Genomic DNA, 15643 nt, shown 5'->3' with positions numbered 1-15643 from the left:
AAATGGTTTGATAATCAGTTACATTTGGAGCTTTTTATTAACCTCCAAGGTGATAAGTAAATAAATCTGAGCTACCTTGGAGTGGGTTTATGTATCCAGAGACTGCAGAATTCAAAGGAAACTTTTTTTTGCCTGGAACTACTGAATGAAGACAGAGTTTTGAACTTCCTCATGATGACATTAGAAGACTGGAATTTAGAATTAGAAGTGGCAAGGATGACCTCAGGAGTATAACACTGAAGTGGAGAAGTCTGAAAGGAAGGCAGACTGTTAGAGGGCTCAAATGGACCACTGGGAAGAATAGGATTGCCATGGTAATGTGAGCTCTAATGGAGATATGACTTAAGTTCTAGAGCCGTGATGGTGAACCTTTTTATAAAAACTGCCTCCTTTTGCAGTGCTGGTCAACCTGTTCCCTCACGTCCACAGGAGGGACCAGGTTGACCAGCACTGTAAAAGTGGGCAGTTTTTATAAAAAGGTTTGCCATCATGTTTCTAGAGTAAGCAAAAAGGAATTTATCAGTGACTTTATAACTGGAAGGAAACCATCGAGCTAAGGCAGTAAAAAAATTAGTTTCTTGAATTGAACTTGGAAGAGTGGTGTAACATAAGACTAAGAACATAAGAACATTGATATTCATACAGCACATAGACTATGTCATGAAACATTATTGCCATATTTGTTTTTAAATAAAATACACTTTTTTGAGAGGCATTTAATAATAGCATAATAGGGAGTGGCATTCATACATGAGTTAAGAAAAGATAAGGAAAATTAACATTCAAATATTATACGGGCCGGACACTACTTTGTGCTTTCAGATTATGTGATTTAATCTCAACAAAAGGAATATGTAATATTCTCCTTGTTTTACAGCTATGGAAACGTAGGCTGGGTTTTAATAATTCAAATAAGGGACTATTTGAGTTAAAGTCACCAGAGTTGCATGTCTAGAAACCACACCTAGATGTACTGAATTCTGCTGGGAGGCTGGAGTGAGTGCAGGAGTCTGCATTTCTAAACTGCCCACTAGTTCGTTGATAATTTCAAAAAATAGCCTGACCTGTGGTGGCGCAGTGGGATAAAGCGTCAACCTGGGATACTGAGGTTGCCGGTTCGAAACCCTGGGCTTGCCTGGTCAAGGCACATATGGGAGTTGATGCTTCCTGCTCCTCCCCCTTCTCTCTCTCTCTCTCTCTCTCTCTCTCTCTGCCCTCTCTCTAAAAAATCAATAAATAAAATATAAAAAAAAAAAAAATAATAATTTCAAAAAATCTTTGAGAACCACTATCTTAAGACTTAGAAGATATTTTAATATGTGGTGATTTCTAGTATTTAGAGTTATTGGAAACAAAGCCTCAGAAAGTAACCTATATTATATAACTTTGTCTTTGTCTATTAAAATAAATGAATGAGACATATCAAACTGAAAAGTTTCTGCACAGCAAAAGAAACTACCAGCCAAAAAAAGGCAGCCATTTGAATGAGAAAAGTTATTTGCAAATAATACTGCCAATAAAGGGTTAATATCTAAACTATATAAAGAACTTATCCCTGGCCGGTTGGCTCAGCGGTAGAGCGTCGGCCTAGCGTGCGGAGGACCCGGGTTCGATTCCCGGCCAGGGCACACAGGAGAAGCGCCCATTTGCTTCTCCACCCCTCTGCCGCACTTTCCTCTCTGTCTCTCTCTTCCCCTCCCGCAGCCAAGGTTCCATTGGAGCAAAGATGGCCCGGGCGCTGGGGATGGCTCTGTGGCCTCTGCCTCAGGTGCTAGAGTGGCTCTGGTCGCAACATGGCGACGCCCAGGATGGGCAGAGCATCGCCCCCTGGTGGGCAGAGCGTTGCCCCTGGTGGGCGTGCCGGGTGGATCCCGGTCGGGCGCATGCGGGAATCTGTCTGACTGTCTCTCCCTGTTTCCAGCTTCAGAAAAATGGAAAAAAAAAAAAAGAACTTATGTAACTTAATAACAAAAAAGTTCAAATAAAAAATAGGCAAAAAAAAAAAATTTGGCAGATGGCCTGAACAGACACTTCTCTCAAGAAGACATAGAAATGCCTAACAGCTATACAAAAAGATGCTCAACATCACTAGCTATTAGAGAAATGCAAATCAAAACTACAATGAACTGGCCTGATCTGTGGTGGCACAGTGGATAAAGCATCAACCTGGAATGTCAAGGTCGCCAGTTCGAAACCCTGGGCTTGCCTGGTCAGGCACATATGGGAGTTGATGCTTCTGTTCCTCCCCCCCCCTTCTCTGTCCTATCTCTGTTTCTCCTATCTAAAATGAATAAATAAAAAAAAATTTTAAACAGTCCCTCCATAGACTTCTACAATGCCCACTTAAAAAAAACAACTACAATTAGCCTGACCTGTGGTGGTGCCATGGATAAAGTGTTGACCTGGAATGCTGACGTCACTAGTTTGAAACACTGGGCTTTCCTGATCAAGGCACACATGAGAAGCAACTACTACAAGGTTGATGCTTTCCACTCTTCTCCCTCCACCTTCTCTTCCTCCTCTCTCTCTAAAATCAGTAAATAAAATGTAAAAAAGAAAAGAAAAAATTATAATGAGATACTACCTCACACCTGTTAGAATGGCTATTAACAACAAGAGAAGTTATAAGTATTGAAGAGGGTGCAGAGAAAAAGGAACCCTCACTCACTGCTGGTGGGAATGCAAACTGAGATACCCACTATGAAAAGCAATATGGCAGTTCCTCAAAATTTAAGAACAAAGTTACATACGACCCAGCAACCTCTCTTCTGGTATCTATATGAAAAATTTAAAAAGTTATTGGTAAAGTAAACATCAAGTTAAAAGACTATTAAACTGCCATTTTTTTTACAAATATAACCACTGTTATGTAATCTACTTAAAGTTTTTGTATCACCATAAATTGTATGTAGAATGCAAAATAAATAAATAACATTTATTGGTAAAGATATATGTACTCCTATGTTTATTGTAGCATTATTTACAGTGGCCAAGACATGGCAATAATTGCCATGTCCTTTTATAGATCATTGAATAAAGAAAATGTGCTACAGGTTGGAGGAACTCCTGCTTTTATTCCCTGGCAGACTGTCCAGAGGTGCTTTGGAAAGCTGACCGCTCAAATAGTGACTTGAGAAGAAATCGAATTTGGGTTTGGGGAGAACCAAGATGGCAGTGGAGTAGGCAGATGCAGACTCCCAGCTCACACCACCAAACTGGATTACAAATTAATTTAGGAATAATTAGCATGAGAAACCAACTTTGGATTAAAAGAACAGGTCTCAAAAACTAAGGAGCAAAAAAGAAGCCACACCAAGCCTGGTAGGGAGCACCAAGGCATGGTGGGTGTCCCCTGCTTCCAGGAACAAAGGTGGGGTAAGATTGAGAGCCCAGAAGGGCTCTCATTACAAGGAAAAGAGCAGTGAATATTGCTCACAGCCACTTGCCTGGGGACCTGGGTATGAGGTGAGCTGAGAGGGCTGGCTTGTCTTCCAAAAGGAAAATGGGGAGAGAGAGACATGGTGACGGGCAGAGGAATGCATGGGATGACCTAAGAAGCTGACTCATCCAGTGTGGTGGTGACCATAGCTGGAGAAGGGGTTGAACCCTCAACAAAGCACAAGCCTATAGTGGTTTTGGGTGACCCACCTCCAGAAAGATCTCCAGCTCCAATTAGAGCAACAAGACACAGCTGAAAACAGGAAGTGGGGAGGGGGGGCAATAACTCAGGTCTCCATGGAGATTTGAGATACACCTCCCGCTACTGAAACGGAGAAAGCTTCCCGCCACCAGAAAGCAGCTGGCAGATGAGGCCTTCAGAGTCTTAGGTTATACCCCCTGCCATTCCTGAATACAGCTCCAAATAAGCCCCCAGCTGAGATCAGTAAACAAGACTACTACCTACCACTGAGTTAAGAAAACAAATCAAGACTTCAAAGAGGCTCTACTAGGTAGGAGATCACAGCTGGAAGAAACCTACAAGTCATAGAGAATAATGGGTAGGCAGAGAAGCATAAGTCATATGCTTCAACAAGATAAATCCTCTGACAAAGAATCGGAAGTAATCAAATGACCAGATGAAGACTATAAAATAATGATTTTTAGTAAGCTTAAAGATCTCAAAGGTACAATGGATGGACTTAATGAACACTTCAGTAAAGAAATTGAAAGCATCAAAAAGGACACAAAAACCAAAAGCTTTGGTACATATATACTATGGAATACTACTCAGCCATAGGAAATGATGACATCGGATCATTTACAATAACATGGATGGGCCTTGATAACATTATATGGAGTGAAATAAGTAAATCAGAAAAAACTAAGAACTATATGAATCCATACATAGATGGGACATAAAAATGAGACTCAGAGACATGAACAAGAATGTGATGGTAATGGGGGTGGGGGTGGAGGGAGGGGGGATAGGGTGAGGAAGGAGAGAGGGGGTGGGGGAGGAGAGGGGCACAAAGAAAACCAGATAGAAGGTGACGGAAGACAATTTGACTTTGGGTGAGGGGTATACAGCATAATCAAATGTCAAAATAATCTGGAGATGTTTTCTCTCAACATATGTACCCTGATTTATCAATGTCACTGCATTAAATTTAATAAAAATTAATCTTTGGGCCTGAAAAAAAAAATTGAAAGCATCAAAAAAACACGCAAAAATCATAAAGAAGAACCAGATAGAAATGACAAACACAATATCAGAAATGAAGACTACACTGAAAGGAATTGAAAGCAGGCTGGATGAAGCAGAGGATTGAATCAGTGACTTAGAGAACAAGATAAGTGAAAGCTCGAAGCAGAGCACCAAAAAGAAAAGAGACTAAAAAAAACTGAGGAAACTCTAAGATAGTTTTGTGACATCCTAAAGAGAAACAACATCGGCATCATAGGGGTTCCTGAAGAAGAAGAGAAAGAACAAGGATTAGAGACCTTGTTCAATGAAATTATAGCTGAAAACTTCCCTAAATTGATGCAGGAAAAAGTCACACAAGTTCAAGAAGCACGGAGAATTCCATTAAAGAGAAATCCCAAAAAACTACACCAAGACACATCATAATTAAAATACCAAAGCTAAGAGATAAAGAGAAAATATTAAAAGCTGCTAGAGAAAAAAAGGCTATCACCTACAAAGGAGCCTCCATAAGGATGACATCCAACTTCTCAACAGAAACCCTTGAGGCCAGAAGGGAATAGCAAGACATATGCAAAGTTATGTAGAACAAGAGCCTACAACCAAGACTTCTTTATCCAGCAAGGCTATCTTTTAAAATTGGAGGAGGAAAAAAAAGCTTCCAAGACAAAAAAAAAAAAAACCCTCAAGAAATTCATTACAACCAAACCAATGCTGCAAGAAATGTTAAGGGGCCTGTTGTAAACAGAACAAAGGGGGAAAAGAATAAAGTAAAAGAGGACTATAACTTTAAAGAATAAAGTGGCAATAAACAACTACATATCAATAATAACCTTAAATGTAAATGGATTAAATGTCCCAATTAAAAGACATAGGGTAGCTGAATGGATAAGAAAACAGGACTGATACGTATGCTGTCTACAGGAGATGCACCTCAAAAGAAAAGATACACATAGACTGAAAGTAAAAATATGGAAAAAAAATATTTCATGCAAATGGAAATGAAAAAAAGCTGGGGTAGCAATGCTTATATCTGACAAAATGGACTTTAAAAAGCGAAAGATTTATGCGATCTGAAGAGAAACCAGAGTATAACAAAATAGACTTTAAAACAAAGACTATAGTAAGGGATAAAGAAGGTCACTACATAATGATAAAGGGAACAATCCAACAGGAAGAGATAACCATTATAAATATATATGCACCTAATATAGGAGCACCTAAATATATAATGCAGATTTTGATGGACATAAAGGGAGAGATCAACAGCAATACTATAATAGTAGGGGATTTCAATACCCCACTAACATCAATGGATAGATCCTCAAGAAAGAGAATTAACAAAGAAACAACAGAATTAAAGGATATACTAGATCAATTGGATTTAATAGATATCTTCAGAACCTTCTACCCTAAACCAGCAGAATATATATTCCTTTCAAGTGCTCATGGTACATTCTCTAGGATAGATTACATGTTAGGGCATAAAACGAGTCTCAACAAATTTAAGAAGATTGAAATCATATCAAGCATCTTCTCTGACCACAATGGTATGAAACTAGAAATCATCTACAATAGGAAAACTGAAAAACACTCAAACACTTGGAAACTAAACAGCATATTATTAATGCCTAGGTCAACAATGAGATCAAGGAATAAATAAAAAATTTCCTTGAAATAAATAAAAATGAACATACAACAACTCAAAATCTTTGGGACACAGCAAAAGCAGTCCTGAGAGGGAAATTCATAGCATTACAGGCATACCTTAAGAAGCTAGAAAAAGCTCAAAAATACAATGTAATCCTGCCACTAAAAGAACTAGAAAAAGAACAAGTAAACAGGAAGTAGAAGGGAGGAAATAATAAAGATCAGAGCAGAAATAAATAACATAGAGACTAAAAAAGAGAAAGGACTCAAATAAAATTAGAAATGAGGGTGCAGAAGTAACAATGGACACAGCAGAAATATAAAGTATTGTAAGAAAATACTGTGAAGAACTGCATGCCAAAAAATTAGACAACCTAGGTAAAATAGAAAAATTCCTGGAAAAATGTAATCTTTCAAAAATCAATCTGGAAGAATCAAAAAACCTAAATAGACCGATTACAACAAATGAGATCGAAACAGTTATCAATAAACTCCCAACAAACAAAAGCCCTGGGCCAGATGGCTTCACAGGCGAATTCTACCAAACATTCAAAGAACTAACTCCAATCCTTCTCAAGCTATTTCAAAAAATTCAAGGGGAGGAAAAACTTCCAAGCTCCTTTTATGAGGCGAAGCATAATTCTGTTTCCAAAACCAGGCAAAGACAACACAAAGAAAGAAAACTATAGGCCAATGTCCCTGATGAATTTAGATGCCAAAATTCTCAACAAAATATTAGCAAACTGGATCCAGCAATACATGAAAAAAAATCATACATCATGATCAAGTGGGATTCATTTTGGGGAGGCAAGGCTGATACAATATCCACAAATCAATCAGTGTGATTCATCACATAAATAAAAGGAAGGAGAAAAACCACATGATAATATCAATAGATGCAGAAAAAGCATTTGATAAAATCCAACACCTACTTATAATCAAAACTCACAGCAAGATGGTAATACAGGGAACATACCTCAACATGATAAAGGCCATCTATGACAAACCCACAGCCAACATCATACTCAATGGGCAAAAATTAAAAGCAATCCCTTTAAGATCAGGAACAAGGCAGGAGTTCCCCCTTTCCCCACTCTTATTCAATATAGTTCTGGAAGTCCTACCCACAGGAATCAGACAAGAAGAAGAAATAAAAGGCATCCAAATTGGAAAAGAAATAAAACTATCATTATTTGCTGATGATATGATACTGTACCTAGAAAACCCTAAAGTCATAGTCAAAAAACTACCGGACCTGATAAGTGAATTCAGCAAGGTGACAGGATATGAAATTTATACTCAGAAATTAGAGGCATTTTTATACACCAACAATGATCTGTCTGAAAGAGAAATTAAGAAAACAATCCCCTTTACTATTGAAGCAAATAAAATAAAATACCTAGGAGTAAATTGAACCAAGGAGGTCAAAGACTTGTACTCAGAAAATTATCAAACATTGTTAAAATAAATCAAGGAAGATACAAGCAAGTGGAAGCATGTACCCTGTTCATGGCTGGGAAAAATAAACATCATTATAATGTCCATATTACCCAAAGCAGTTTATAAATTCAATGAAATTCCAATTAAAATACCAAGGGCATACTTCAAAGATAAAGAACAAATATTCCAAAATTTTATATGGAACCAAGAAGGAACACAAATAGCCTCAGCAATCTTGAAAAAGAAGAATAATCTAAGAGGTATCACACTCCCTGATATCAAGTTATACTACGTATATAAGGCCATTGTAATCAAAACAGCTTGGTACTGGCATAAAAGAACAGGCATATAGATCAATGGAACAGAACAGAGAACCCAGAAATAAACCCACACCTTTATGAACAATTGATACTTGACAAGGGTGGTAATAGCATACAATGGAGTAAACAGAGACCACAGTCTCTTTAACAAATGGTGGTCGAAAAATTGGTCAGCTACCTGCAAAAAAATGAAACTAGACCACCAACTCACACCATTCACAAAAATAAACTCAAAATGGATACAAGACTTAAATGTAAGTCATGAAACCATAAGCATCCTAAAGGAAAACATAGGCAATAAGCTCTTCGACATCACTTGCAGCAACATATTTGCTGATTTATCTCCACACGCAAGAGAAATAAAGGACAGGATAAACAAATGGGACTATATCAAACTAAAAAGCTTTTGCGCAGCTAAAGACAATATGAACAAAATAATAAGGCAAACCACACAATGGGAGAACACATTCGACAATATGTCTGATAAGAGGTCAATAACCAAAATTTATACAGAACTTCTAAAACTCAACACCAGGAAGATAAACAGTCCAATCAAAAAATGTGCAAAAGAGATGAATAGACACTTCTCCAAAGAGGACATACAGATGTCCAATAGACATATGAAAAAATGCTCAACATTACTAATCTTTACAGAAAAGCAAATTAAAACCACAATGAAATATCACCGCACACCAGTAAAATGGCGCTCATCAACGAAACAACACAGAATAAGTGCTGGCAATGATGTGGAGAAAAGGGAACCCTCCTGCACTACTGGTGGGAATGCAGACTGGGCAGCCACTGTGGAAAACAGTATGGAGATTCCTCAAAAAATTAAAAATCGAACTGCCTTTTGACACAGCCATCTCACTTTTAGGAATATACCCCAAGAACACCATAGCACTGTTTGAAAGGAGAAATGCCAGCCCCATGTTTATGGCAGCATTGTTTACAATAACCAAGACATGGAAACAGCCCAAGTGTTCATCAGTGATGATTGGATTAAAAAGCATTGGTGCATATATACAATGGAATACTATGGGGTCATGAAAAAGAAGGAAATATTATTTTTTGTGACAACATGGATGGAACTGGAAACTATTGTGAAATAAGGCAGGCAAAGAAAGAAAAATATCATGACCTCACTCATATGAGACATTCAACGAACAATATGAACTGAGCAGAGGAATAGAGACAGAGATGGGATCAAAGGATCCAGAGGGAAAGCAGACAGAGAGAAAGGGGATGATAGGGTGATAGGATGGACCAGAGAAGAAAAGTAAATCCTGGAGGGAAGGGGGGAGGGCGTTATGGGGAGGGAGGCAGGGTAGATGTACTGGGGAACACAGGTGACATTAGAATTTATGTAAACACAATAAATTAATTTAAAAAAAGAAAATGTGCTATTATATACAATGGAATACTACTCAGTGATAAGAAAAGATGAAATACTGTCATTTGTGACAACAAGGGTCGATCTTGAAACTATCATGTTAAGGTAGACACCAGACAGAGTCAAGAACAATATGATTTCATTCATATATGGGGTATAAAACTGAAAGCAACAAATGAACAAACAAGACAAACAGACACAGACAACAGTATGGTGGTCACCTGAAGGAAGTGGGGACAGGGAGGCAGTAAAGACTAAAGAGGGTCAGGTATGGCAACAGAAGATTTGACTTTGGGTTGTGGGCACACAATGTATATATGAATGATGTATTACAGAATTGTACACTTGAAACCTATATAATTTTATTAAGTAATATCCTCCCAAGAAATTAAATTTTAAAAAAATAAATAAGCTAGCATTCTTTATTAGTCCTGACTAGAATTTATATCACTGACTGCCCAAGGTGACCTCTACTTGGTAGCAGAATTCTTCAGCCTTTTTTGCCATTCCCCTTAGTGCTGGCTTATGCTACCAGAGATGTGTTATTTTGTCTTTATCATTTTTATATCGTCAGGGATAAAGGTGTGTTTTTATTATTATACATACATGAGTTATAGTGAATAACAGAAAAACAGTTTTGTATTTATGAATACTAGGTCTTTATGAGATCATTTTATTGTCTACAAATTGTATTCATGAATAGTGGGGTTTTATGAGGTAATTCTCTTCCCCTAAAGTGTTCCTTTGTCACTTTAACCAACGTGTTAGCCCAAAATACTTCTTTGTAGTATTTATCTGCCTGCTTATCATTTAAATTCCAACAGTTATTCTTACATGATTATATGTATTTTCAACAGTGATTCTTTTAGTGCACACCGAGAAAGCATGCTACGGATGGTGCGAAGTTTTTCTGAACCTTTTGGAAGAGACTTGCTTAGCATCTCCAATGGTAGAAGAAGAACTCATGATCGTACAGGACATGATGGTGGGGAAAATGCCTTGACTGTAAGTTCTATATTTTAAAGTTAGAAGGTCCTATGGGAATTTGAAGAAAGCTATTAACAATAATATATTTATATCATGATAGGATATGATTAATACTTATGTTTTAGAAATAACTATTTTATAAAGTGAAGAACCTGTTGGAAACCTGAATCCTTTAACAATGAATTGTTAACTGTATAGTATTTTACTGTGCTACCAAAATTTTTTGGATCATAGGATTATATGTATTATAAGCCAAAATTAAAGCATATGTGTGTGTGTGTGTGTGTGTGTGTGTGTGTGTGTGTGTTTCTCACCTTAGAATTGTGTCCCATGTTTTAAATTAGAACAGGGAAGGAAATATCCTTCCTGTTCCATCTAACATTGTTTTTCCCACTTTGAAATAGCAGCCAAAGCTATACCATAATGCTTTATCTATACTGGACCAGGAAAAACCAATCATCTCTACAGTCAATTGACTTCTTCAAAGTCAATCTAAATTATAGACCTTCAAAACTTAGATCACCTTTTAACTATGTTCAAAAATCTTACATAACTGCTGTATATTTTCATATATTTCAAGTCTTCTCTGTCAGCAAAGCTAGAAGGCTACTCACTCAACTCAAATATTTTTTTAAAAACCTCAGGATATTTATACATTTTAACTATTTACTTTTCTATTTATTTTATTTCTATTGCTTTTTCAGCCTCAGGAATAGGAGTTCAAGAATAACAAATCCATAGGAGTTTCAATAATGATGAATATTTGCAATTGAAATGTAGATATTTGGAACTCAGTAAACATTAAATTTATCAACTAGAAAACTTCCAGAATCTTCCAGAAAAAAAATTCATATTTTCTGTTTTCAATTATCTTAAATACAGTAAAATATTTTAAATACTCCTAAGAAGTTTTATAGATAGAATTACATTTGTCATTTAAATGAAAGTAATCTTCACATTTTTCTTATATACATATTATTTCAGTACATATTCACATTCTAATTAGTTTTCTTTTAATTAGTGAATTTTGGTTATGCACACACAATCACACACATATATATATATAACTTTTATCACTTTCCATAAAAGTCTAAAATTAAGAAGGAAAAATTATTAAACAGGGCAGAAAAATAAAATGTGAAATTTTATCTTTCGCATAAGCCTTGAAATATTTTGTATGTCTGCCATAACCATAGCAAGGAAAGATCTAGTGCTTTGTAATTTATGTGCATAAATGAACTTTTGTGAAAGAAGCAAGAAGTGACACTTTCTTTGTAAGTGTAGAAGGATAAAGGTCTATAATTCAGCTGTAAAATTCTTACTGAGGCTGCCTGTCCACATCAGCTGTAACCTTGCTGGTCATCCACTGGCAATAGAACTAAATCTTTCTTTCCTGGACACTTACGCTTAAAACAAAACAGAAATTGACTGCAGAAGATGGAACAGAGTGTCACTAAGTTGGAAAAGACCACAGCCATGAGAGCAATAGGTTTTTTGAGCATGCTAGCTATCCTAGTCTATTTGAACTGCTACTGAATGTTTGTACAAAGCTTTTCTCTCTTTTCGTGAAGCTATGTTTTAAAATGAGTGAGTATTTTGGAGTAGTAAACTGATAAGCATAGTGGGGAGGAAAATCTATATTTAAAATAGACACCCTGACTTTTTTTTAATTTATTTTTGGCCCATTTCTTGACATTTATCACCTTTATCTGCCATATTGTGAGGTAAAACAGACTCCTGCAAGAGTAGGAAAAGTGTTAGTTATGCCATTTTCTTGTGTGTATTGTTAGAATTTTTTCAGTTCATGATTTCTTTATGGGGCTATTTTTAAGCCAGTTGTCTATTTTGAGAGGATAATTTTGCTTAAAACTAGATAATTTAATCTTTGAATATGTATAATTAGGCGACTTATAATTCAACATGTGACATGTAAGCATCTGACATTCAAATTGAGTGATGGTTCCAGAGTCAAGAAAAAGAGAGGAATTAATTTTCTTTCAGTGAAAACAAAGAAAAGAGGAACTTTACTGATACATCCCAGACACGTTGCAGACTGCTGTTGTAGATACACAGTATGAGTATTTATTATCAGGTAACTGATTTTTAATGTAAAGACAGGTTTGTTTTGTTTTTCAACATAAGTTACACAGGGACAGCATTATTGATCACTGACTATATCTGCTTTTACCCAGAAATTTAAAATTTATTTTCAACATTTGTAACTCTCAAGTAATGAAAGTTTTTAATTTGTATGCATGTGCCTAAAATGTTTTATTCACCTGTACTTATTGAGGAGTATAATTTTTGAACTATTAAGTTTGATTATTCTTTTGGCTATTGGAGACCTTAAATATTTTTAAATCTATGTGTGTGATCCTTTATGAAGTCTGTATTTATTTCATAAATTAGTTCTTAGGAGGTATTTATTAAAATTTTTGTTTAATATTGATATAAATCTTTTGAAAAGTTACTAATATAGATAAATTTTATTTTTAATCAGTTATAAGCAAGATTAACTGATCTTTTAAAAATATGGAATAGCTGAGCAAAGGAAAGATGAAATAATCTTATTCATTGAACATTATGTTTAATTAATTTTGGTGTAAATTTGCCATAGCAAATTTTTTTTCAAATGCCTTCAATAAATAGTAGTCAAATTTAAAAGTGATATATGGCCTTCCCTATTCGCCTGCCAGGCTCCCGTCAGGCTGTACAATGATTAATAAGCAGGAAATTTTTAAAATATATGGTGAGGTCTAGTTGATTTAAAGGTTCCGTAATTTTATTAGCACTGAACTATGTGAGTGCACTGTGCATTTCTTTCGTTTTTAGGGATTATTGTATAGTAAATATCATAACCAAAATTAATTGAATTTTTTTCTAGGCAGTGAGTCTGTTATGCCTTTTGGCAGTTTGGGTGGTATTGTTCGTATCATGAGACATAGACCATTTTAGTAATATTTTCTGCCATATTTTTCACTAACTCAAGCAAATTGAATTGTCATGCAGTTTCACTTTCATAATGGCTTTTAGTATTTGCACTGAAAACCTGTTTCATGTATTAAATTTGTTTTAGAGTGTTTCTGCATGTGTTTTCTGAAGTAAGTCCCATCAACATATATGAAATCAATGTTCAAAAATTAAAAGCACATTTTAATAGATGACTGAATGTTCACTTGATTCACAAAAGGGATTAGAAGTTGGAGACATGCTGATGATGACTTTCCGAAAGGTGAGAGCAGCAGACTATAGATGGCAGGCACACACACTGGGGAAGGTGAGAGCAGCAGACTGTAGATGGCAGGCACACTGGGGAAGGTGAGAGCAGCAGACTGTAGATGGCAGGCACACTGGGGAAGGTGAGAGCAGCAGACTGTAGATGGCAGGCACACTGGGGAAGGTGAGAGCAGCAGACTGTAGATGGCAGGCACACTGGGGAAGGTGAGAGCAGCAGACTGTAGATGGCAGGCACACTGGGGAAGGTGAGAGCAGCAGACTGTAGATGGCAGGCACACTGGGGAAGGTGAGAGCAGCAGACTGTAGATGGCAGGCACACTGGGGAAGGTGAGAGCAGCAGACTGTAGATGGCAGGCACACTGGGGAAGGTGAGACTGGCTGCAGTTCTGGGTCTCTGATGGCGATTTGTTCCTGCAGCCAGGTTTTTACCCGTCCTTGTTGTGTCTTGTGTTTTTGGCCTAGGGTCACATTTTTTTGTGATTCTAGTTTCCAGCACCCTTAAAGGCAGTCAGAGGAGCAGCAAAGAATAGTATGACTTTGGAATATTTCCTATGGGTGTATCTGTATGCTCATGAAAATGTGCTTTTTCCCTTTTGTCAGATTTAATCATTTGTCTCCTTGAAAAGTTTAACCTATAACATGTGTCCTCCTGACCAAAGTTTTTAGTGGAACAAATTACAAAGAAAATAAGCAGTTATAATACAGATATGACAGGAAGTTCAACATGCCATGAGAGCACAGAAAGGAAAACGCCTGTAACGCTCTGGGGATAAGGGGGTAGAGGTCAATCATAGAAGACTTTCTGAACCTTAAGCAATAATAGAGTTATTCAGAAAAGCAGAGAGGGAAGAAGAGTGTTCAACACAGAGGGAGCAGTATCAGCAAAGACCTGAAAGTTAGGGAGTGCAAAATATTTAGGATCACTTGGTCCTAGAATACAAGTTGGAGAGTGGCTAGAGGAAGATGGAGAGGTAACCAGGGAACTTTTTCAACCATGGTAAGGACTGTGGACATGATTAGAGAAAGCAGAAGATTAATTTTCATCCAAATAGTAATAGAGTCAGGTTCTCATTTTTGAGAGGTCATTGAGAAACTGCTCTAGAAAAATCTTGTAGGGGAAGGACAAATTAGAAGGGACCACAGCAGAGGCAGAGAGGCCAGGATTAACTCTATTGCAGTCCTTTGTGTCCCCAAGATGTATCAACATCTAAATGTTTTGCCTTTGTTTTCTATATGGTGTAAATTGAGCATTCTAAATATTAACAGAATTATGAGAATTTGGTTTTTCCATACATTTCCCATTGTTACTAGCGATAAAACCCAATAGAAGGAAGAAACATAAACAGGCCTGTGATAAATTTTATTGAGTCCCAGCTTGGCGCCCAGCAAAAGGAGCTCCAGAAGGGCTGACATATCCGTTGAATCACAGCGCCTGCCAGGACTCAGAGACTCCTCCTGCTTGAGTCGCTTAAACCAAACATTCTCCCTGGTCCACAACTGTGGACAGTGCATGCAGTGATACACTAGAATGTGTGCTTTACTTTTTAATTTCTGCTAAGCGTTCCAGTGATAAAACCTAAAATTATTAATAGATTTTTCTAGAGCAGTTTCTCAGCCTTGACACAGCTAACATTTTGGGCTGATAATTCCTGTTCTGGGGACTGCCCTATCCTTTGTAAGATGTTTAGCAATGTCCCTGGCCTCTGCTCTACATGCCAGTCATACACCTTCCTCAATTGTGACAAATAAAAATGAGTATTTCCCTGGATAACCCCGCTGCAGTCACAGTCTTTTTGGTTGAGAAACCACTTTTCTAGAGGAATTCTTAGCTATGCTCCTAAAGGAGGATACTTCATGCTTCAAGGGTATGCCTTACTGAACCTCCCATGGGAGGTTACAAATGCAAGGCCTATTAGGAGGTGAGTTAACCCCTGTCACTTGGACGCTACAATAGAGGAAAAGAGGGCTGACTTG

General features: G+C 37.0%; 1 protein-coding gene across 4 annotated transcripts in view; it reads left to right on the top strand.

Moving 5' to 3' along the window:
* The window catches only part of MLF1 (myeloid leukemia factor 1), a 39181-nt gene that overhangs the window by 13213 nt on the left and 10325 nt on the right, over positions 1-15643 (top strand). For 3 of the 4 annotated variants that reach the window (XM_066369863.1, XM_066369862.1, XM_066369860.1), the window contains exon 2: positions 10303-10450. In XM_066369863.1, coding sequence (XP_066225960.1) covers positions 10303-10450 — 148 coding nt within the window. The remainder of the gene's footprint in view (positions 1-10302; positions 10451-15643) is intronic. The other variant, XM_066369861.1, reaches the window with a different exon arrangement.

Source organism: Saccopteryx leptura, chromosome 2, assembly GCF_036850995.1.
Source record: "Saccopteryx leptura isolate mSacLep1 chromosome 2, mSacLep1_pri_phased_curated, whole genome shotgun sequence".
Taxonomy (NCBI): Eukaryota; Metazoa; Chordata; class Mammalia; order Chiroptera; family Emballonuridae; genus Saccopteryx; species Saccopteryx leptura.
This window is presented reverse-complemented; position numbering and strand designations above follow the sequence as displayed.